This window comes from Pygocentrus nattereri, chromosome 24, assembly GCF_015220715.1.
Source record: "Pygocentrus nattereri isolate fPygNat1 chromosome 24, fPygNat1.pri, whole genome shotgun sequence".
Taxonomy (NCBI): Eukaryota; Metazoa; Chordata; class Actinopteri; order Characiformes; family Serrasalmidae; genus Pygocentrus; species Pygocentrus nattereri.
The window spans coordinates 29197515-29222660 of NC_051234.1; the positions used below are offsets into that span (position 1 = coordinate 29197515).

Here is a 25146-nt window from a genome sequence, read left to right on the forward strand (position 1 = left end):
TCACCACCACTATGAAGACACCTGAGGCTGCAAGTTTCTCTACAATCAACCATTTCACATCAAAACAGCCTAAACAACTACACTGCTGAAAAAAAGACCATTAGGATTCAAATCTGATGTTTTGTTCTCTAATGGGAATTAGTTTAATGGTTACCATTAGAGACCACTAGTTTCTTGTAGGACACATTTAGATCTTATTAGTAAACCATCAAAGACAGTCAGTCCCAGAACACCTGCTTCACCTTTACACTGTGATATTAAGACATCAGGACAAACAAAAAAATGGTTCTTCAAGAGTTCTCTAGTAAAGGGAACGATTCTGTATAGAACCACGAACACTCAAAGAACCATTTGCATGCTTAAAGGTTTTTTGCATGGTGACGGTTCTTCAAATTGACAGAGAACGTGTTTGTAGGTGATTCTATATAGAACCTTTTTTGAAAACGGTTCTATAAAGCACCAAAAAGGTTCTGCTATCATTACAATGTCAAGCTTGTGACCATAGAAGAACACTTCTTGGTGCTATATAGAGCCACAATATAAAAGGCTCTATAAAGAACCAGAGAACCAAAGCACATTCTCCATCAGTCTGAAGCACAATTTCACCAAAGGACCCTTCTGGGTACTTTGAGTGATCATGGTTCTATATAGAACCATTTTATTTACTAAAGAACACTCGACGAACCATATTTAAGGGTTCTTTGAGTGATCATGGTTCTGAAGCATTTTCTTTCTTAAAGATCCCTTGAAGAACCATCCTTAAGGGTTCTTTAAATAGTTATGGTTCTATATAGATATCTATATCTTTCTAAAGAACCACTGAAGAACCATCTTTTTATGTGTGTAGTCAAGAAACTTGTTCAACAGGGTTTGTTTGCGTCATTGATCAAATTAGGCAGAAATTTGGTAAGATTGGTGGCGTTCCCCTTTCGTTTCGCCCCCTTGTGGTGAGTGGGAGAACAGCACGCCCCTTGCGTCATGCCAGGTTGAGAGAGAGAGAGAGAGAGAGAGAGAGAGAGAGAGTGAGAGAGAGAGAGGGAGCTGCGGACGCTGCTGTGCGATCAGCGAGCCTCTCCGCCGCCACACACGCCGACACACACCGCGCCTCTCTCCTCTCTCCCACCCGCCCAGCCCGGAGCCGCTCGGACATGGCTGGGCTCCGCTGAGAGAGACAGCACTCCGCACACGAAGGCGCTCCTCGACCCGCTCGGCCACCTCCATCTCCCTGAAGCCCTTATGCACCGCTGCGGCTGCGGCGCGGAGAAAGGACAGCAGCGCTGACACACTCGTCTGAGAGAGAAGAAAGAGGACGAGAGTGGTTTTATTCCCCTCTTTTCAAACGGACAATGGCGGACCGCGATGCGCTGCCCCTTCCTCTGGAAGTGCGAGCCAGATTAGCCGAACTGGAGCTGGAGTTGTCGGAAGGTAAGACGGGCAGCCTGTTTACGGAGTATCCGTGCCTTCATTGTTGTTGAAATACGGTCGCGGAGGAGACGCCAGCTCCCTCCCTCACCTACCGCCCGCCACCAGATGCTGGAGGTGAATTATTCCCCCTGCTGTTTGCAGAACGGTGATTTCGGGTGGAAAAGGCGAGGCTCAGCCCTCAATTCCCACCGCATTTCTTTGTTGTCAGTGACCTTGAATGAGCCATTCAGTTCAGACTTCTCGTTTCTCCTCAATCCTGGGAGAATTTCCGAAACTGAGACAAAAAATCCGACACGTCTCCCTGAAAACGTTAAATCACGGAGCTGAAGTCCGTCTTATTCGAATTTGCCCGTTCCACCTTAAACGGTGCAGCAGTTACACTCTAGAGCGGCAGCGCAGGCGCCGGAATTTAACGGCTGGAGCGTTACCATTTAAGGTGGACCGGAAAAATAAAATAATAGGCTGGCGAATAAGAAGCCAACTTCAGTTCTGTAAACATATAAAACATAACGTGGGGGAAAAAAGTTTTAAGAAGGAATAAAAACTGTAAGTTTGTGTGTAGAAACGTTAGTCTTAGCTAGCTAATCTAGGCTAATAAAAAGTTACAAACAGAGGAAAGGGCATCGACACCAAGTCACGAATTCTCCCGTTCCACCTTAAATGGTGCAGCAGTTCCATTCGGCCGAATGGGAGGACAAATTCAGCCTCGTCCTTAAAGCAGCTGACATATTTCTTCTCCACATCCAGATAAACAGAGTAATGCATGCATCAATGTGCATGTATGGCTCGTTGGGACGATATCTCCGCATGTAAGCGACAGTTAAACCGACACTGGAGGTGTAAACAGTCATTCAGGGAGGTCTGGAGTGAAACGCCTCACCGTAGAGGCGGCTTTCCTCACGGTGGCGGTGATAGGAACCTGGGGTCACTTGGCCAGGGGTCACTTATTTACTACCCAAAACCAATAGCGAACCTACACGCACCTCCTGGGTTAATGTATGTGATGTAAATGGTGGTAAAACAGCCATAAATCTGAAAATAACACGTTTTCCGTGGGAACTATTTGCCTTACATGTATCCCTCCGCCACGGCAGTATTAAAATGCATTCAAGCCAACGTTTTATCGCAAAAACTGTTATAAAACAGTGTCTCAGACACCAGACAGCGCATATATGACCATTTTCACGTTATACCTTTCAGTAAAGGGAGATTTCAGAGGCAGTCGACTCTTCAGACGTCTGGTTCCCATCACCACCACTGTGAACAGTTCTGACTCGGCAGGTTTTCTTGAACGAAACGCTTCACGCCAAACCGCTCCGATGGGCTTTGCTTACACGCCAGACGTCTAATTATGTGGGGTGTTTGAAAAATCGGAGGGGTTCGTCTTTAAACTGGTCTTAGGCCAGCTTTATTCAAGAGGAATAGGCCGTGTATAGCCCCCTACGCTGACAGGTTACCTTAAAGCAACCCCACCTCTATGTAAGCTGTCGTTAAAGCGGTTTTCCCGGAGAAATCTCAGTTGTCTGTGTGGTGGGCTTCGGCTTCGGCCGTTTAGCGCTGCTCGACCGTTGCTTTCTGGTGGCGCGCGGCGTCCTCGAGACCATTTAAGGCGCGAAGAGCTCTCGCTCGAGCGCCCCAGAGTTGTCGAGGCGAGCAGAGAGAGGCCGAGCCGCCGGAGTTTAATCGGTAAAAACACACATTTTATTACAGATATATCGCCGTTTTTGGGCCAGTCAGCAGTTAATGAACCCACAGCCGCTGAACGTGACTGTCTATCTGGACGGCGGTTCGTGTTTCTGCTCGCAGACGTGCTGAGGTGTGTGGGTCTGTTTTTACTGGAAGCCATCTTCAGCCTTTTCTTTGTGTTGGGATTTTTAAAAAAAATGTATTTGGTGGAAGCAAAATACTATTTAAGCCACCCAAAGGAAAAAAAAAGCCATATAGTATGTTAGAATAATGTTATAATAACTGTGAGAACATTCTCTTGTAATTATGAGGTGCTGAGCATCATTATGAAAAAGTAAGTCATATCTATGAGATACTAAGTCATAATTCTGACGTAGTACGCCAAAACTGACATTATTCTGAGGTATTAAGTAGTAATTATGATGTCAGATCTCAATATTATGAGATACTAAGTCTTAATTATATAGTTATGAGAATCTAAGTCGTAAGGTTAAGACAGTAAGTCATTAGTATGGGAAAGTAAGTCAGAATCGTGAGACCGTAAGTCATTATTATGAGGTGCTAAGTCATATTTATGACATAGCAAGTCGTTATTATGAGAAAGTAATTCATAATAATGAGATGCTAAGTCATAATTATAGGACAGTAAGTCAATATTTTGAGAAAGTAAATCATTATGAGGTGCTAAGTCATATTTATGATATGGCAAGTCGTTATTATGAGAAAGTAATTCGCAGTAATGAGATGCTAAGTCATAATTATAGGACAGTAAGTCATTATTATGAGGTGCTAAGTCATTCATGATCTAGCAAGACTTTATTATGAGAAAATAATTCATAAAAATAAGATGCTAAGTAATAATTATGACAGTAAGTCATTAAGAGATGCTAAGTCATAATTAAGACATAGAAAGTCATTATTATGAGGTGATAAGTCATATTTATGATATAGGAAGTCATTATTGTGAGAAAGTAATTCATGAAAATAAGATGCTAAGTCAATTATGACACTAAGTCATTAGTATGAGGTGCTAAGTCATATTTATGATATAGCAATGCTTTATTGATGGAAAGTAATTCATAAAAATGAGATGCTAGGTCATCATTATTGTGAGATAGGATCTCATTATGAGATGTTGTCGTAATTATCAGATGCCGTCATGATTGTGACAGTCAATATTATAAGATGCTGAGTCATAATTACAAGATGCTAACTTGTAGTTATGAGCTATTAAGTCAAAAACTCTATCATTATGACTTAAATGGATATATTTTTTCCAGTGGTGGAAACAGGCTTTAATGATACACAGCTAGGCCCTTCAGCACGGTACCTGTTCAAAAACATCTTCTCCTGAACCAGCTTTCTTGTAAAATCCATGAATTCGTGGTTTGATGGTAAGAAATTCCAGGCCGGCCTTATTTAGGTCCCCCAGTTTTATTTAAAAGGAACCATTAGCAGTCAGTTCAGTCAGTCCAGCCTTGTGTGTTGAGATGCAGTTATTGCTCAGTGTTCTGTGAAGGCTGCGCTCGTATCAGTCGTCCACGTCCACCAAATAAATCCGTGTAACTGGATCGCTGTAAAAATCAGGTGTGTAAGGACACGCATGGCTTTAATCGACAAGATTCAATTGAGTGTCTCATTCTCTATGTGGTATATCGATATGTCTCTACGCCTCTTCACAGAGCTTTAACTATCCTACTACACTACACAGGTTGATTTGGCTCAGAACAATATGTGCTAGACCCTCAGGACGGGCCGAGGGGCGCATCAGCAATTAAAGTTGCAGTGCATTGTTCGAACATTCATTAAAGTGAGATCAGGTGGAAATGGTCCGCCTCATGGGTTGTACTTTGGTCACAATAGTCTGTATCATACACAGAAACTCTACTTTTAGCAATAGTAGGTGGCTCCATGGTCCACTAATCGGATGTCACAGGGTTCTTCAGAAAACATCTCTATCCTCATGAGAGGTGGCTCTCTCCAAAAAGTGCCACGGGGACAGTTTATTGGAAACACTTCAGTACCTGTATGCGTGTTTTTACGGTGCCGCCCGGTGGAGTGGTGATGTCTTTTGGGGAAAAGTTGCTTTGTTAAGCAACTGTCTGTCAACTGTCACCCAAAAGGTGCAGTCGAGAGAGTGTGAGCATGTGGCGGGAGTGTGGTGAAGACGTGGGTGGTGTTGTGAGTCGTCTTTGGCACCGTGCGCTACAGTAGGTTCAGGGAGGATGCGGGGCACAGCGCAGTTGCTTTGAAATTCCTGTAGCTTTTTAACTCATTCCCCCGTAAAGTCTCCTCTACAGGCACATCTGGGCTTCATTTTACACATCCTCCGAGGCCCCAGGCATCTGGTGCTCCAAAACACAGCGAGGCAGCTGCCTTAACCCCTTCCTCCCTGCGCTTCGTACTCCTCAGGGTTCCTCATCAAACGCGGAGTACGATGACTACGTAGCACCTGTTTCATAAAACCGACACCCACGCACGGGATGTCTGAAGAAAACAGAAAGGCCCGTTTGTTTTCCTCTTTATGACAGGAATAAGGAGAGTAGGTGGCAATTATTCGGTGTCTTACGGTGTCGGCTCATGACTGAAGGTTAGGCTTTGTCTTGGTGCAGAAGCAACAGCTGGCTGTGCAGTTGTCGTAACGTATGCCTTGTACGCGCCACATCCGCCACAGAAGAGCGGGCCAGTTGAACCTAGTATTTGTTAGAATTGAAGATGATATTTTTAGATGTCCTTCAAGCTTCGTCAGGTTTAATCAGCTCATTTAGCAGTCATGCGCTTTGCCATTCTCTGTAATTGACATGTTGGAAAATGATCCTTCCGGACGCCGTTCCAGTAGAACCCTAGAGCATTCCTGAGTAGGGCTATGTGACTGTGAGTGTTCCTGATTCGTTTGTGTGATATTGCGACGATCCAGTTGTCACGCAACCTCCAGAATCCCTTGTGGAAATGGACTCGATCTCCCAAAATCCTCTGGGAGATCACGTGACATCACAGGTGACACAACGCTCCTATCAGCGCTCTAGGTTTCCAGAATATTGATGAGCATCACCTGGGTGGGTATATAGCCTGGGCTATAGATTAGAGACATTGCGAAGTATTGAATTGCCCGGTGTTGATTTACTGAGCGGTTTGTTATTGCTATATCTTTCGTGTATGACCTACTGCTATTCGTTTTTTGGTTTATGCTCTTTCTGCCCTGCCCTTTGGACGCATTTACTGCTTTCTCTGATTTTTGGATTTGAACTTTGCCTGTTTTTGTGACTACGATTTGGAACTCTGTTTAAATCGGTAAAAGCCCTTTCGGCTACAATCATCTGCAAGCGTCTGACTGTGCTGGGAACCTTACACCAGTCCCATTTCTACCCCTTGTTTTCGAGTGTCACCTTGCCCCTTGGATTTGAGCTACAAGGGGTAGTGGTTGAAATCTTCCCTACAAAATGGGACCCTCTGATGACTTCATTAACAGGCCACTGGTGTGAAACTGTGAGGGGAAGGGCAGTTGACATTATTAAATTAATTAAAAATTAAGTGCACAGTCTTAAGGGCTCAGCAGCAAAACCGGCCTGTTTATTTCTTAGTGACCTTGCTATGCATTCCGGCTACTGCTGTGCATTGTTGGGGTGTATTTTAGATAGATGCGTGTCGGCCCACAGAGCGTACGAGAACTCCCACCCTTTTCTCCCTGAACGGATGTGACAGCTCAAGGTCCCTTTGAGTGACTCCTGTTTTATTGACGCGTGCACAGATGAGTCCTTCGATCAGAGGGCCGTACACTCGCGGCTCATAATAGTTAATAACTCAGATCACCATTGATCTGTTTCTTAAAGTACTAGTGTCGCACTGAATGTAAATCACTGCTGATATTAGATACCACCCAGCAGGGATGGTTTACATAGCTTGCTTTGTGCTTGAGGACATGAAGAAATCCTTGTGCGTTTGCTAGCCGAGCCCCACTGCCTGAAATTTTATTACATTTTCCTGTCATGCACTAAAGAGGAAGAAAATTACTCTTTTTGACAAATAACTGGATTTCTTCTACCCCCTTGTTTGGTTGTTGGCCTACTTTCCGAAGCTGTTCATCATAGTGTTTAGAGCAGAATCCTGTGTTTTTCCCATTTGTATGTGAGTAAATTAATAAGCAAAGCTCACTCACATTGCTTAGTAGGTGAGAAGCTGTCCTCAGATGCCACCGAGTTCCTTTTTGAAGTTCTCTTTCCGTGTCTTAAAGCCTAAAATGAAGAATATGTCGTCATTAAATGTCAAAAACGAAGTAAAACGAAGTCACTTTCTAGGGATAACAGTAGTACTGGTATAAGCTTAAAAGCCAGTTGCCCCTTGGGACTGAAGAGAAGAATCCTTTTGACCTACATTGGCTAGAGTCATAGTCCTCCTTTGGGACTGAGCGCTGCATGGGAGGATATAATACTACGGGAAGGACTTTCCTGTACTGATAAAATGGTGTTATGAATTTGATACAGATATGCAGCAGATATAAGCTTTATATTTCAAATTTCAGTAGCTGACGTCACAAGTACAGTTCAGTACAGTTATAATTTCTCCTCTTAGGAAGCTTTTCTATATTATGGAACCGGTTCTGTTGGACAGTTTGGTTTTGTCAAATGCAATATGCTCTTGTGCTTATAAACAAGGTGCAAATGATTAAAGCTCATCTGTTTTAATCCGTGCTTGTTCTGATATTGAGACACAACTCATTAAGTCTGCGAAGGCTTCATTTCACATTCTTTCTGTAGAGAACCTTGGCTATATCAACAAAGAGGGTGCAGTGCTGTTAAGCAGAAACACCTTGGCAGAGTTTCTGACTAGTGCTTTTCCCAATTGGGCTGTAACCAAAGTTTCCTATTCAAGTCTGCAGGTGCTGCTTGGACCGCTGTTTTTTTCGTGGTGCTGACTGAAGTGTATGTTGTATAGGTGTGCTCTGAGCACTGATGGGACCTGACAGCGAGCTGGCAGTGGGGTTGAGGGGCAGCTCTCCGTGGCGAATGGGGGTGCACAGGTTGTGTCACTAGCGCTCACCTCCGTGTGGCCGTGGGGGTGGGATCGTGGCATTTGCTAAATGCCACGAATAAATGCTCACGCTTTGCCAGACGTGTGCAGCATTATGGTTTGTTTTTCAACATTCACAGCAATCAAATCTTTGACCAGTGCTGTTAGTGTCTCTGTTACGCTCTTATCACACATTCAGCGCTGATTAATTTAGTTCATTAATTCTTAAAGGTGTAGAAATGCATCAGTGCACTAAAGGTGCTGATTCAACTGCGCTGGTTTTGGAATCGATTAAAATGGATTACAGAGATGTTCAGTAAAGCGTGCGCTCATGTAGGTATTCGTTATAATGTGTGTATTGTGCTCCATATATATATATATACCGATCAGGCATAACATTCTGAGCACCTCCTTGTTTCTACGCTCATTGCCCATCTTATCAGCTCCACTTACTGTATAGCTGCACTTTGTAGTTCTACAGTTACAGACTGTAGTCCATCTGTTTCTCTGATACTCTGTTACCCCCTTTTACCCTGTTCTTCAGTGGTCAGGACCCCCACGGACCCTCACAGAGCAGGTACTATTTGGGTGGTGGAGCATTCTCAGCACTGCAGTAACACTGATATGTCCACTCACTGTCCACTCTATTAGACACTCCTACCTTGTCAGTCCACCTTGTAGATGTAAAGTCAGAGACGACAGCTCATCTGCTGCTGCACAGTTTGTGTTGGTCGTCCTCTAGTCCTTCATCAATGGTCACAGGACGCTGCCCACAGGACGCTGTTGGCTGGATATTTTTGGTTGGTGGACTCTTCTCAGTCCAGCAGCGACACTGAGGTGTATAAAAACTCGAGCAGCACTGCTGTGTCTGATCCACTCAGACCAGCGCAACACACACTAACACATCAGTGTTAAATAGTTATGAATCATGCCAAAATAATGCGGTCAAAATGAGAAGTGATATTCATACTCATTAAGCCTCAGATGATTAGATATTAGTGAGATGTTCTCAAACTTTCCAGAGTGCAGCTACAAGACAAGGAGCAGATGTTGAAGCACCTGCTTAGACCTAATTTCCTCTCTCTATCCCGTCAGCCTGTGCCGCTCATGAACACATGCCATCAGAGTCTGTTCCAGTCTCTGCCACCGAGGCTACTGAAGATGCATATTAGAGAAAATCAGTCTTCTACAGAACAGTGCTAGACTCAGAGCAGTTCTAATTTACCGTGACCTTTCTCTACTGGACTCTTTCTTTTCTAAGCTTACATCCTTTGTCAAAGAACGCTGCTCAGATGGCCTGTTTTTCAGGTGGGTGGTGAGTGGTTTGGGTTTATTTAGGCTCCCTGAGCTGCAGTATGATGCAGAGAGCTACTGTCTTTGAATGGCTCGCTGAGGCCCATCTGTTACCACAGAGCTCCTTCAACTGTTGACTGCCATGCAGGATTATGTCATCCCATTGACCTTCAAATTGCTTATCCTCGCCTCTAATCCAATCGCTGTAGTACGCCGACCTTCCGACCTCTCAGGAAGAAGAAGGTTAAGAGGCCTTTTTTATGAATTGTGCTTTTATCCACCAGAGAAGTCAGACTATATTTCATGGAAGCAAAGGAAACACGACTCAGGGGCGTTTCTGTTTGTTTCTGGCCTTTTAGAGCTGCAGCACAGCGGTGTGCTGATGAAGTAGGAGCCTGCAGATATCAGGTTTCCACTTCTCATTCCAGGCCCGGGTCGTCTCTAGAGGCCGAGGTTTCTTTGTTGTGACTGTATGAAGGATACCATGGGATACCGAACGGCGTGATAACATCAGAACTTCACTCCTCCGTCCCATAACAACACGTAAAGAAGCCTCTCTTTGCCTCTCGCTGTCTTTTTAGTGGCAACACATAGAGGCGGGGGACTGTGGCAAGAGAGAGAGTGTCTCAAACGATGCCTTTTTGGTGTGTCCATCACAGACTCGTGCTGTCGGTTCTACATATTATTGTCATTGGTTGTTAAAAGAAGCCAGTGCCCTTGGGAAAGGCAGTAAACAATTTCACACCTCGCTGACTTTGCCTTTCTGAAGCTTCAGTGTATAGGCACAGCTCTGTCCTCTAGATTTAGAGAACGATTCTCGCAGAGGGAGCCCAACAGACTGCATATTTTTGCTGCGTGACTGTGTTATTAGACTGTAACTCAATGCTGGGTCTGTAACCACACTTTTCACCAGAGGACACAGCTGCTGGAGAGCAACACTGACTCAGGCCGCCTAGCCATTCAGCACGGCCTGGATGACTCGGCCGAAATTAATTAGCACCATTTCATATGCTGACAATATTTTGTATACAGTACGCTGTGCATACTCTTTTCGATCATTAGAACAGCATAATTATTGTCTGCCTCTCTAAATTTTTATACATCTTATAATCTAGATTTAGCAAAGGCCCAACGCCACTTTTCCATTACTAATACCTCGACTGGAACTGAGACAGATCTAATGTTTTTCTTTAACCTTATCGAACTGAGCATTCATGGGCTGGAGGTTAGGGAACCAGCCTCGTCACCGGAAGTTCGCTGGTTCGATCCCCAGAGCCGACAGCACAAGGTGTCCTTGAGCAAGACACCTAACCCCCAACTGCTCCCCGGGCGCTGCGGATTGGGCTGCCCACCTCTCCGGGCAAGTGTGCTCACTGCCCCCTGGTGTGTGTGTGTGTGTGTGTGTGTGTGTGTGTGTGTGTGCTCACTAGTGTGTATGTGGTGTTTCACTTCATGGATGGGTTAAATGCGGAGGTGAAATTTCCCCGTTGTGGGACTAATAAGGGTCACTTAATCTTAATTTTGCCAGCAACCAATTCAGAGAATTTGATGAGGGGTCAGTTTAACTGTTAGAGAAGTGTCCATGTTGGGCATCGCATGTAGTATCTGAGCTTTCTGTTTGCAAACCCAATTGTGAAAAAGAGCTGCTTTGTCCTTTCAACAAAAACCAAACCAGCCACAACATTACATATATATTTAACATCGTGGCTGTAAAAAGCTCTCAGTATGTGCTGATGTGCTAGTATAGGCTAAAAAATTACAATATAAATGAAAACACAGACTTACTTTGCTCTGCTTTAAGCTTCAGCTCAGCTATAACCACTTTTCTCACATCTCCAGCAGGAAACTTTTCCTCAGAAGTAGAACAGTTTCTTGTAAAATGTCAAATTTTCCTCTTCCACCTTAAATGGAACCTGACACGCCAGAACATGCTTGCTGCACCGTTTAAGGTGGAACGGGAAAATCCGAAAGGGAAGCTGACTTCTGTGCATAGTCTTATCCAGAGTCTGTTTTACATTGATAAGAGCTTATAATCATTGTATTGTATTGGAATAACGTATATAAAATGAAATGTGATCGGTGTGTCACTTACATTCCTATTCATGTGTTGCTTGTTTAAAAATATAGCCTGTGAAAAAAAAATCTGGAGTTTTGGCTTTGTTAGATCACGTACTTTACATATCAAATTAATGTGGCAGCAGCACTGAGAAAACATCATTTGTAGGGCAGGGAGAGTCACTTTGTTCCGTAGGACTTAAAGGGTTAAAATTGGCTTTTTTTTCCAGACTCTTTACTTAAGATGAACATCTAAAGGTAGCCTATCATGCTCAAGCACTCTACAACCCCAGGAAAGAGATACCCAGCTCACATTATCTCACAGTGTGAAAGTGTGCCGTTTCAGGACAGATTTGTTACCAGATTAGTTTCCTTTTCTCTCCCTTCAGTATCAGATCCAGCATTTTCTGCTGATACCTGCCTGGTATTGATAACCGTCCACACAGTTTTGCCATCTCTGTGTAGAATGGGAACAATATGAGCTTATCAGTTATGTTGCAATAACAGTTATTATTAATGTCACCACTAACGTTCTCAGCTATTGTTCTGTACTTTTGAAAAACTGCTGCCGTTTTTTGTCCAAGACTAGCTCACCTATGCCCACATCCTGTAAATGGCAACCTTTGACTCTGCTGCTCTTTCCCCCGTCTCCCACCATCAGAACGAATATGCAGTCCGTCTCTCTATCCGTCTGGCCACTAGACCGGAGTGCAGAATGAAAAAAAAAATAACTCCATGCTAAAGTAAATAGGAAAGGGAGACACCTGGCATCCTGCATGACATCACTGGGCCTGAGCTGTGGCGAGGAGGCCACAACATGCAGTGAAGAATGCGATACAGGAATAGCCCCGTTTGCACTTACATGTGTTACAACAGCTGCAGGTCTTTCTCTCTAACTGTTGTGTGTGCATGTGTTGGAGTTAAGACAGCAGGAGTGATTTCCTTGTTCCATTGCTTTTTCTGGTTGATTATTTTTTTGGCATAGTGCGACTGCAGAACTAACAATCCAGAAAAGGCTAAGGCCGATGCTGTTTTCGTGCTCACCTTAAGATGTCTGAAAAAAGAAAAGATGAAAAATGTTGCTGTGTGAAGTATAGCCTGGCTTGTTTTCTGTCTGAGCTGACAACTGATGAGATGAAATTGTGCTCTAGCCTTTTTATATCTGAAGACTTAGAAAGGAACCAGAATGACTCGGAATGACGTCTGGTTCCATTGACTTCCATTGATTATTTTTCCTTCTCCTGTAAAGTTACCATTTTAGAGATACGAGGCTTTCTTCCAAGAACGACATATATCTCTAACCCATGTTTTTCCTGCTTTTTTTCTCTCTCGTTTTGGTGTCACTCCATCTCCACCCACATACTCTGTGATGATTTCATTGCATACTTCAACCTGAAGGTCACAGTTACCTTTATAGTTGTACTTTACCCATTGGCCTGTCATACAAACAGTCCCCATGCAAGTGACGTAACCAGTCCTGTAGTCATCCATGGCACTCAAGCTGAGATTCTCAAACATCTAACTACGGACTACCCATTTGTGTAGAGAACCACTTAGTGTAGATGTTACCATGACGACAAGCATCATGTGAGTCCAGTCAGAGTGAGGTGAGCAGCAGTGAGCAGTGCTTGTGTTTTTACTTACTTTAAAATGATGACTCAGGAAAACGTCCTTCACATGTCCTTATTAAAAAAGGCCGAGAGGAAGACGTCGTGTTCTGAGACACATAAGCTGGACGTCTGTCCCACTGCCGTCTTTTAAAGATCAGAGCATAAACTTTGTCGCCTCTGCAGACCAGTTTCTGCTCCGCTGTGTTGAACGGTATAAACTCTGCTATGACGTGACGCACATGCAGAACGGACTTGAGCTTTCCGGTACGGAACTTAATCGGATTCAGGCATTTACACAGATATTTTTCTTCTATGTAAAGGATTATTTACAGGATTACCCACCTCGTTCAATTGAATAGAAATTGTGTTCCGAATGGCCTCGGTCGGACTCGTCTATTACAATTGAGGTGTTTACATGGACGTATTCTATTCCGATTGAGCTATAAGTTGGATTATTAACAGATAATTAGGATGCATGTAAACATGGTTAATGTTTCCAAATGTCTAGTCTTATAGGTTATAATTTTTGATCACAGTAGATCTTCTCTGTGCTCACCTTTTGGTCCATGGATGTTCTTGATATTGACTTGGCTGAATGGGGTTGTTTCAGATGAAAGTGTTTGCCGAGTAGATAAATGCAAATGTCATGCAAATGTATCTCCGTCACATATCATTGCCAGTATAGTAGGACAAAGGCCAACACAATCCTCTACTTAGCCCATTGTACTACTTTTACAGTTGGTAGTTTAATCTGTTATCAGAAATGTTCTGGCTCAGAGAGTCAACCTGCACTTCCTGTGGTGCTGGATTGCCTTGGAAGTGCAGAAGAACCAGTGCCATACAGTGTGAGGCTTACACTGTACAGCTGAACATCAGTAGAAGTTCTCCTGTCTGTCTGTCCCTCTGTGCTCTTTGTGCAGGAATGCAGTCATGTGGTCCACTTCGGCCCCTGTGTTTACATCAGAGCGCTACTAGCAAACAATGCTCTTGTGTTCGGCTCCTTTGGAAATCTGTTCCTCTGGGCCTTTTCCTTTCCAAGGTGACAAGCGGTATCATCACCTCTGTCAAATGCCATGCTACTCTCATAGGTAACATTAAGCATCCGCCAAAGCGAACAGAACTCATTGTTCCAGCTTTTGATTGTCCACCACCAGTGAGAGTATGAGACGGGGGGGGGGGGGGACTGAGAGGAATAGCACAAGAGAGGGAACATCCAAGTCTCCTGTTTGGATTGAGCAGTCCTCAGAGATTCTGTAACCTGGAATCAATACCTTTTTTCCCCATCGCCCTCTTCAGAGCAATCGACTTGGCTGCTTACCCTCGCTCTCATAATGATCGTAATGTTCTCTTATTTCGCCAACAAGTAAACATGAACTGCACCAGCAAAGCTTGGGGTTTAACAGGCAAATCAATTTAGAAGTGGTAAAAAATAACTAAGGCTGTGCAAGGCCTTTGCTCTTGTCAGTGTTTTTTCATTGGTACATATTTTGGTTTGCTTTTGCTCTGGTAGGAAGCATTGTTCCAACACATATGCGAGTTTTCTGTTGATTGAATTCAGTGGTCTCAGGTCATTTGTGCTGAGCACCAGAGAAAAGGGACCAGTGTTTAAGCTGGTGGGAATGAGGAATTTGTATGGATATTAAGCCAACTGGAATTTGATATGGCCAAGAGCAGAAAGCATTCACACCATTTGCAGAATTTGAAATGGGGCTGTTAAGGCCCGGCAGTATTTGGGTGTGTCATCGGATCTTTTCCAGCTTTTACCCGCAACACATGAAGCCAGAAGCTTAGAAATGTGGCATTTTTTCCAGGTTTATATCAGCATCAGATCTTGTAGTACGAGATGTACTATCCCTTGGATCCCATATTTATAGAGGGAAAAAAGACACTGCTCAGGACCTTTCCACACAAACAAAGGGGTGGGGGTGGAGGGAAACGGCTGCCTAACACTCGCTGTTTTCAATTTTACATTCCCCACATGGGAAAGAATGTGCCTTTCTGTGTTTTTAGATCTTGCCTTGTGCTGTTTAAACATTACCGGCCATAGATTTTTGTGTTTCAGGGCAAAGAAAAATGCAGGGATGGGGTAGAGGGTCTGCATGGGTAGTGGGGTAGCGTAACAGCTTGCTAAGCAAAAGGTTGAGCAGGGGTTAGACAGCATGGAGCTTGGAAAGAGGAAACAAGAAGGAGTGCAAGGGAAAGAATTTGCGCCCTCCGAGATATTGTAAGACAGATGCTGAAAGGCTGTTGTTTGGGTCTCTGTCCAAACCATCATTGTAACTATAGAACTCCACACCCCCCAACCCCCACCCCAACTCCCGGCAGAGGAACGCAGGAGTAATCAGATGGGAGAAGTATCATGGCTGATCTACATGCTTTACCCACACACCTAAACTCACAGAGAAGGAAGAGAAGAGGGAGGTACACGAGGCATAGGAGGCCGCCTGCCGCTCTCCTCTGTGCCCTTCTTCTCTGGAGGCAGGCCCTCGCCTTTAATTATTCAGCTAAGGCAGCCAGAGGCCCTGTCTCTGAGACTGTGGCCACATTTAAGCCCGTGGATGACAATGCGCTCTATTCATAGGCTGCCTCTGTGCAGGCCCTTTTTTAGAGCTCAGGAGCATGTGAAGCCTTCGGTATGAGCGCGCCGGTGCTCTGTCCCATGGGAACATGTTTTGCATAGATCCGCACCACACAGGAGTCCCAGGGTGTGGGCTTTGCCATCAGCTACTTTGAGTTGAGTCATGGGTTTCCTGCGCATGTCGGAAGCTGTATCTGAGATTCATGCTGTGACCCAATTTCACATTTAATTCCTTCTGTAGAACGCCGGAGCTCACTTATCTGTGTTGTGTGTTATGTGGGTATCATTCAGTTTACCACAGGCAGTCATTTTTGCTGATGCATTTGATGATTATTATGTGCTTCCAGTGTGGGCGCTCAATCATCATGTTCTGCTTGGTTGGTTTCCTACTTTACCACCAGTTTATCATCGGCTTCTGTGCCTAATTTGGAGACTGCCCCTTATAATGACCGTCATTTCTGACGATTCTGGCCCCGCTCATCATCCCCTCAGCCCACAGACCTCCGCTGCTCAGCGGCTCCTCTAACGAAGGCAGTTTGATCCCGTCCTGTTGGCATTGTGTGAAGCTCTGTAGGTAATTAAGGTGTTCGTCTCAATGTGCCGTAACGCTCAGGCTCTTTCATCCTGTCCTTTATCGCAGCGTGGGCGCTCAGAAAGAGGGCCGCTCGCATGGCTCTGCGGTTCAGATAAGGACTGAGCATGCACCAGAGCTGCCCCGTATCAGCCCAGCCTGCAGCCTACACTCGCCTACCGATCGCACCGCTGATCGTGCCTTCATCCTCAAAGAGACAAATGACTTCTTTCTAAAGGAATTAAGTATGCACTCTCCTACCCCCTTTCCCACTTTCTATCAGCAACCATATGTGCCCAAACAAACTACTGACACAAATATTTCCACACTAACAAACACCACCCACCACAGACGGCTGTTTGCTACGCTCTGTTCCTCAGTACGTCATTTGAAGTGGAAAGGGTGAAGCTGGTTCTCGGTGGAGGAACCCTTTGAGGTGTCACATCATTTAGATTTAACTGGCTGTTCACGTTTTTAATAGCACCATGAAACTGTAGTGATTTGGATTTGGCAGATGGATGCTGACTTGGCAAGGCGCTGTTGACAGACGCTGGCATTTTACACCTGGTATCATGAGGGGTGATTTAGCAGTGGGCTCTCTGCTTTTGTCCTGCTGCCGGTCTCAGGGCGAAGCTGCATAACCAAGCCTCTCCACCACTGTCTCAATGGATAAACACGGATATAGATATCCTTGATGATTTGTTCTTGACACACCAGTTGTCCATATGGTTTTTGCAGTCAGCACAGCCTCAACCTTGTTCTCATGTGGCTAGCAAATTTCTTCTTTGTCATTAATTGATATTGTGTTTAATATTCTTTATTTCCAACATCACATTTTGAACTTTTATCTGGTGTTTCTGGGTGTAACTTTGAATATTGCATTTTCTTGAGTCTACATTGTTTTTTGCAAGCCTACATTGTTACCGGTTTTTGTCTGCACCATGGTGTCCATGTGTATGTGCTGTGGGAACACACATTTCCCTGCTATTACCTTCCTGTGGACACCCACCTCCTTACCCTCCAACACCATTTTGGGGTAATTGTGTCCCGCTGCAGCCTCTATTCCAGCTCAACCCCAGGGGCTTCTTGCTTTCTCACCATGGGCCCCTTGAAACACATAGATATCAGGCTTCAAACAGAAGCCCCCTTTTCAGGAAGTAATGGTAGATAAGAGTTGTCCTTTTCTCTTTTTCTTCTTTTCTTTTCCAGTTGAGCCCTTTTTCAGCACCAGAGAATCCTGAGTCTCAAAAGGGAGACTAAGCTGCTTTAATACTTTGTCATGGCTGATAGCCACTAGTACTTCACAGGCCTCCAGTGAAAGTCTGTGGTAAAGGGGACATAACGGATAGAGCTGGGAGTGGAAAGCAACAACGTTGGATGGCATGGACGAAGCACATGCACCCAAAACTTGGAAAATAGAAAGCGTTCCACGTGATAACGCAATGTCTCGACTTTGGGCTGGGTTGACATTTAGTTCAGCAGTTAGTCAGCCTCCCCCGTGAAACCCATGACAATGGGCAAATGTAGACGCTTGTTGGGAGACAGTGTGGCTCAGAAGCTTTGTAACATTGCCTTCTCTGTGTAACCAAAGGCTAGTTCTATTGTCGTTGCTTCTCTCCAACACTCCCCCACTTTACATTTCAGCCGTATGAGGCGGTGGTTTTGAGTGTGTGATGGATAGCCCTATTTTCGGCACTTCAAGCACGGCCGCTCACGTTAACCAGCATGCATGCTGAGAGGTCACGTTGAGGAGGCAGATGAGGTTTAAAGGAATGGTATTTCATGACACACAGGCACAGACACAGGCGTGCACAGTCATCTGTGCACACACACGGTTTCTCCCATGAACACATTTGCAGTGTGGCTGCTGTGCCGTGTAATGTGTGTGCTAGAAGGCCCTTTCTCTTGTGCACACAAGGATGGCAGGGGGGATAGAGTTACTGCTCCTACCATCTACAGCTCACCCCACCCTGGAACAGCCGTTTCTCTCTCTCTCTCTCTCTCTCTCTCTCTCTCTCTCTCTCTCTCTCTCTCTCTAGTCTCTCTCTTTGCCTCTGCATCTTGCATCTCTCACTGGCAGGTTTTCCATTCAAATGTTTTGCAAATTTGAAGCACATTTCCAAAAAGTCAATAAAAGCAAATGACTGTTTATCTATTAACTGCCGTTATGTGCTGAACATAATGTCACGTGCTAGAGGAATATCACACGAGACGAGTCTCTTGCTTGCATTCAAATCCTTACCAGCTTCTCGGTAAAGCAGTTTTGACAGCCCTCTGACAACCGTACATCACTGTAGCCATAACAGTACAGAGATGCTGAGCGGGTAGTGGCCCATTTAATGAGTGCTGTCGCCCATCGGACCCCTGGGAACATCAGTCCAGACGTAGCTTTGATGATTTTGATGATTTTTTTTTTCAAATCACATGGCGTTTAATTTTTTTCAAATCACATGTGGCTTTCGTTCCAGCTACATCATCACTCGCTCTAAAAATCTGGTTCCATCCCCATTTTTCACATTTCACTTTCATCAATAACCAAATTTTCCACCTCATCCAAGAATAAAAACTTTGGCCATTGTTTTAAATTTCTGGCTTTTCCAAGTTTTTTACAAAAAAAAAATCATAAAAAAAGTGAGTGGAAAACCCAGATTGGCCTTTCTTTTTTTTCTCTCTCTTTTCGCTGTCTTTTCATAATTCTGTTTTTATGCTCTCTATTTCTCTATATGTCCTTGTGGCATACGCCCGCCCCTCAGGCCACGATGTGGCCACTAGAGCTGGCAGGAAAGCGTGGCCCGAACATGGAGTGGCGTCGAACATCAACGAGGACGGTGGGGAGAGAGCTGGGTGTGAGAGTGGGTGGGGGACGGTGCGCAAAGCCCGAGCTCCAAGTGACGGCAGAAGGAGGAGGAGGACAACGACGGTGCCGTCAACAAGAGGCATGAGGGCAAGGAGCGAGTCCTGAGCTGCAAGCTGACGGGGAGGTGGAGCAGCGAGCTCTAGTTTCCTCTCGGCTGCTGTTGCTCGCCCCTCTCTCTCTCTCTCTCTCTCTCTCTCTCTCTCTCTCTGTTCCCTCTCAGTTCTTTTTAAAAGGCGCTTAATGAGAGCCAGCTGATACTGATATAGCTGGCAGCGTGAGCACCTGAGCTGAGAGGGAATGAGAGCTCGCTGCTGTGCCTCCCCGCCACCGCCCTTAGCTGGCAGCTCGGCCGCCCAGGTTGAATGTGAGGTGTAGTGAAGCGGCCTCACTGCATAACAGGAGGCGGGGCCCAGGCGGCGGAGCTTGGGACTCGCTCTTTGCCCTCGTGCCTCTTGTTGCCGGCACTGTCACCATCGTCTTCCTCCTGCCACCACTCGGAGCTCGGGCTTTGCACTCTGTCCCCCACCCACTCGCTGCTGTCTCACCGGCATCCTTGCTTGATGTTTAGGACACGCCTTCCTGCCGGCTCTCGTCGCCGTCATCATCAGGTCCCGGTGGGCGGGTGTATGTCACAGTCCTTTATGTTTTCACCCTCTCTCTCTGTTTCTTTCTCTCTGTCTCCTCTTTGCCCTGTGCAGCCAGGCGTGGTTCCCTGCTCCCCTGCCGTTAGATTACTGTGTTACTCTATGGGGCCACTCTCTATGTGTCTGTGTGTGCGTGTCTGATTGTCCAGTATGAAGAATGTGTTTGTCAGCTGTGGGACGTAAAGATCCCTTAAAGCCAGTTTGCAATCCAGAAGCCTCAGTGTGTGCTGCAGATGCACCCACTGTGCAGATATTATTTTGCAGTCAATGCATTTTCTAAAGCTGGATGCTCACTTTCACTTTTTTGGGTTTAGAGTCTTATTGAAAGGTTAAGGAACTCTAAATCTGCTAATATAACTGCTAAATTAGTTCTCTAAACTTGTTGTTTTTGCTGCAGAGAGTGTAATAATAGTTGAGAGAGGAGTAACGTAAGTGCATTTATTAACTTTGACCATGATGATGTACGTGCAGGGGTCGGCAACATGTGGCTCTTTTACTGTCCTGTTGCGGCTCCACAGCAGAATTAGATTTTTAGGTAATAATAAAATAATCCTCCTTTGCGGTAAAATAAAGCTCTGGTGATCATTCAACACAGTTTAACAGTAAATGGTCATAAACGCTGGAGTTAGTGTAGAACTGCTGATTCACCCTTTAACCCCAAAGGCTGGCTCGCAGACTGCTGGTCACCATGGCAACACAGACAACAGTCGTGTCGTCTGCCATTCTAAACAGTCGTCTGCAGTCTAGTTAGTAGCTAATGAAAAGGCAAAGAGAAAGATTTAAGACGAATATTGATGATTTGGAGGCCAATGGGCTTGTATTAATAATCACTCCAGCTGGGTTGCTGATATGTTTATTTTGCAGTGAGAAAGTGTCAAACACTAGAAAGTCACGATGCTGAAGTCATTTTCCCATTCCCATTCAGCCACGTAAAGAATTGAACGTTGAGAGACATTTTACAAGAAACTATTCTACTTTTGAGGAAAAGTTTCCTGCCAGAGATGCGAGAAAAGCGGCTATAGCTGAGCTAAAGCTTTGTTTATATTATATTTTTTGGCCTATATGAATACCTCAGCACATACTGAGACATATTTACAGGCACAATTGTAAAATGGGTATGAAATGTTGTGGCTCCCGAGGTGGCTTGATTTTTGTTGAAAGGACAGAATGACTCTTCTTAACATTTGGTTTGCCGAGGCCTGGTTTCGTTAAATTCATATCTCTATAATTGAGAGATTATTTGATTACTTATAACCCTATCCCAAACTATCTGCCTCATGTGTCCTCATTACCACATAAACCTGTTTAGATTGTTGAGACTGTTTCTGATCGGGAGGGCTATCTTTGTCCGATCACAGGACAGTGAAGTGCTTTAGATGTCAGAGCACTTTTGGTTGAACGCTGTTCAAATTGCCCGAGGATCCATCCTCCCACAGTGGATCTGACGTAGTTGATCACAATGGATGTCTGTGTCCGGGGTTGTGTTCACCACAGGGGAACATTCCTGCCATTATTGGCTGTGTCAGCCCAGCTCTTGGGGGGTAGTTGAGGGAGGGCTATCATCTACAGTGTTTTCAACATTAGCTCCCCATGTGAAAACAAAGCTCTAATTTCTTACAGATCTTCTCAAGATCTTTACTGTCATTCACATACAGTTCCTGTTTGCACTTCAGAGTCTGTTTTTACTCAAACGTTAGTAGTGCTCTTATTCAAATTAAGTGATTTTTTCCCTTTGTGCATGAGATGTGTATTGGCTTTGACATCAATACTGCCTTTGTCCTGTGATTTAGTAGGGGCTACAGCTGAAGTGAAGAAACGGACCATATAATCCTGCTCTTCATTAAGCCTCCTGTGCCCATGTTGACTTGGGTTTATGGCTTGTCCTAGAAATAACAGTGTGCATAAGGGCCTGAGATGCACTATCCTGTTGCTGGCTCTCCACAATGGGACATGGTCCAGTAACCCAACAAGCACTGTTGACCTCTTTAATGGCCTGCAATGGCAGCAGGCTAATCTTTCCAATCACCCTGTGTTGTGGTTATAAAGGGCATCGGAACTAGTTGGATTTAGAGGTAAATGCAGGTAAAGAAGACTGGGAGGAAGTGACATGTCATTGCCATTGTCAAACGTTATTGGGGGTAAGCAATGCACCGATAAAGCAACGACTGAATGTGTTTAAATCAGTTTGAACCAGAGGGGAACCTTCATGGCCTTCGTGGTCTTCTGTAAATGTGGGTCTGTAATTTTCAGTTCCTTTTAATTCAGTAGAATCTCATATTTAAACTTTGTAAGCAGAGTTTTCATTGAAAACAAAAGGGATGAATTCTTGAAATGGGCAGTGGAAAAACGGCCAGTCAGGATTTCTGGGACCTTTGTGGCATGTAGGTAGATATAGCTGAGTGAGCTGTCCTGTTCGTTAGGACTTAAAGCTGAAGAGAAGGCAAAATACATACGATAAAAAAATCAGTATAATTAGGAAGTGACAGAGGAATCAGACAATCGCGTATTGATTTCCATCAGCAGGACCGGTTTCCTGAGAAATACGTCAATGACTGCGGATATGAACGGCAGCCTAATCAATGAGTTGTTAGAAATGGAAAACAGTGGCAGCTCCATGCTAAGGCTTTCTACCGAGTCACTGTGAAACTGCTACAAGATAAAATATACGCTAGTGTGTCTGTAACAGTCTTCATGGAATGTCTTTCAGAAGCTTCAGATGCCTGCGTTTAATCTAGAGCTGCCAAAAAATGGTAATGCAAATCGCTCTTAGCTGAGTGCTAATAAACTACACGGATCTTGAGGCCTGTAGGAAAGCTGGTGGACTAGGGATGACTGTGAAGGGGATGGGCATCAACTACTGGAGCACTGTGTATATAGATATATGTATATACACAGTGTGTGTGTGTGTGTGTGTGTGTGTGTGTGTGTGTTTATTTATTTATTTATGGAACGAAACCTTGTATCTCCAAAATGGTAACTTTACAGGAGAAGGAAAAATCGTGCTTTACTTTTAATGCAGGCCAATGGAACCAGACATTTTTCCAAGTAATTTTGGGCTGTTTTTTTTTTATTTATCCTTCATGAAATTTACACACAATGTGAAGGACAACAGTCATTTTCAAATCATGTCAGGAACAGAAAAATGACCAAAATGGAGATACAAGTTTTAAATATTAATTATAGGCAGTAAACAGGAACAGATGATTGTAATGTGAGACCATTATGCTGTATTCATACCTTTGTAAGTGTGGCATTACTGTTTTGCTGGTGGACTTTGTCGAAAACCTCAGAAGAGTGTGATGTGAAAATCTCTTAAAGTATCACAGGGTTATCGTTCTTCATCCTTCCTGTGTAAATGTTTATTTAGTCAGAGTTCTAGTGTTTAGATTTAGATGAAAATCTCTTTTTGATTTTATGAAATTGAATTTCATAAAATATCATTTTAATCTGTCCTGCACAAAACATTGTGATCTTCATACATGATAAATACGTGGATCACAGAAGATCAGTCATGCAAATTTTTAAGCCTGAGAATATTCAAATCTTTATTTGTTTAATGTTTAAATGTTGGGCTAATAATTTACTCTTATACGCTCATGTGTGGAGAATACAGTGCTTGGTTGTTTGGATTTTCTCTCTGTGATCTCTTGGTCACCAATAGGCTCATGTAAAGTGGCCTCCTGGCCCTGCTTTGGTCCAGTGCTCAGTCTGGCATAGCTCAAGACCTAAACTGGCCCAATTCATTAGCACACAGCTGCAATGTTTATGAATGTAATTTGGAAAAAAAGGACAAAATCAAGCTAATTAATTGTGTAAAGAACATAAATGCAATTACTTTGAGTTATGTGCATTCAGACACGCACACACACACACACACACACACACACACACACACACACACACACACATACACACACACATACACGTCTCTCTCTCTCTCTCTCTCTCTTTCTCTCAGCCAGTGGTATTAGGTTTCGAATCTGAAACTGAAAATGAAAAATGGCTGCTGCTGCTGCCTGTCTCCTGGAGACTGGTTGCTAAGCAACCGCCTCCCTTTGCATTGGACTTTCTTTGCACGAGTGGAAGATGGTTTCTCCCTGTGGGTCGCACAAGAGGAAATTCAGATGAGGACGACAGCCTGCCTTCATCCCTCCCAGCTTACGCCGTGCGCTCTAAGAAAGGTGCTCTGCTTCGTGCCAGGGTTTCACGTCTCATTAATGTGGAAAGTGCGCACGGCTGGTATCGTAATACCGCAGTAATCAGAGAGGTTGCGGGGACACAGTGTTCAGTAGGAAACACCTGTTGTTCAAATGCTTACTGGAAAGATTTTGTGGTTGTGCCTCATTCATAAAAAAACAAGCGTGCAAAATGGTATGACAGATGCACGATTTTGAATTGGATTATAAAGCATATTGAAAAAAATCTCACTGAAAAGAGGTGAAACTGTTCCTTTGTGTAATGTGCTATACATCAGGGTACAGATGTTTTTTAGTCTGACTCTGTTATAGCAATGAATATATCTCTGCTACATTTGTTTAACCAAGGCGGTGGAATCCTGTTCTTTTGGATTTGCTGAATTAGGCCTGCATTGTGATGAACAAAGATAGATATAAAACCTGCATGGGGGGTGTGGGGGGGTGGGGGGTTGTGGTGGCATTGTATTAAGTACATGAATGCAGTAAAGGGAGACCACATAGTCAGACAAAGGATTGACTCCACCCAACCCCCCCCTCCATGGCTTTGACCTAAATACAAGCATTTAATTCATACAGGAAGCAAATAATGTGGTTGCTTATTCCTAATCATGTCTTAATAGTGCTGTTGGTATTGATGTTTAGAATGGCAATTGTACATTGAAAGCAGGATAATCACTTTATGAAAAACGGTGCGGTTGCCAGAGAACGTGACTCAGAGCTAATGCTGATCATTCTGTATTAGAATTCAGGAGTGAAATATTGAGGGTGAAAAAGCTCTCGATGCTAAATAGGAAATAATGAACAATTCTGCCTAATTGACACTTGTACGTAATTGGTGCGGCTGAGTCATCTTTTTAGTCAGAGGGTGTTAAGGGTCGGGGATCTTTGATACCCTGGCGTGGCGTCAGCTGTGATAAAATCCATGTTTGAATGTCTGCACGTCTGGTCACCGCGGAGGCTTTTCAACCAAAAATGACCATGCTGGAAATTTGGCTGCCCCAGATTCCCCGTTTACGGTCTCCATTAATAACTGCAGCAGGAGCCTCAGGAGGACTCTGGAGAGAAAACAGTAAAAGGGGTTCATGTCTCCGCTGCTCTGAGGAAGAGGTTTAGGGGGGGGGGGGGAAGAGAGTGTGTTAACATTATTTGCGTTCCTTGCCGAGAGTCCACCTCTTTGCCAAGAGAGTGTTTATAGAGAAGCTGAAAAGGGCTCGGTTCTCCCGG

General features: G+C 44.3%; 1 protein-coding gene across 10 annotated transcripts in view; it reads left to right on the forward strand.

Moving 5' to 3' along the window:
* Positions 1-1046: 1046 nt before the first annotated feature.
* Positions 1047-25146, forward strand: part of dip2ca (disco-interacting protein 2 homolog Ca) — a 167501-nt gene continuing 143401 nt past the window's right edge. For 6 of the 10 annotated variants that reach the window (XM_017710434.2, XM_017710433.2, XM_017710435.2 and 3 more), the window contains exon 1: positions 1049-1425. In XM_017710434.2, the coding sequence (XP_017565923.1) occupies positions 1347-1425 (79 nt within the window). In that variant the 5' untranslated portion in view covers positions 1049-1346. Of the gene's footprint in view, positions 1426-25146 lie in introns of all 10 variants that reach the window. The other 4 variants (XM_017710432.2, XM_017710438.2, XM_017710436.2 and 1 more) reach the window with 2 other exon arrangements.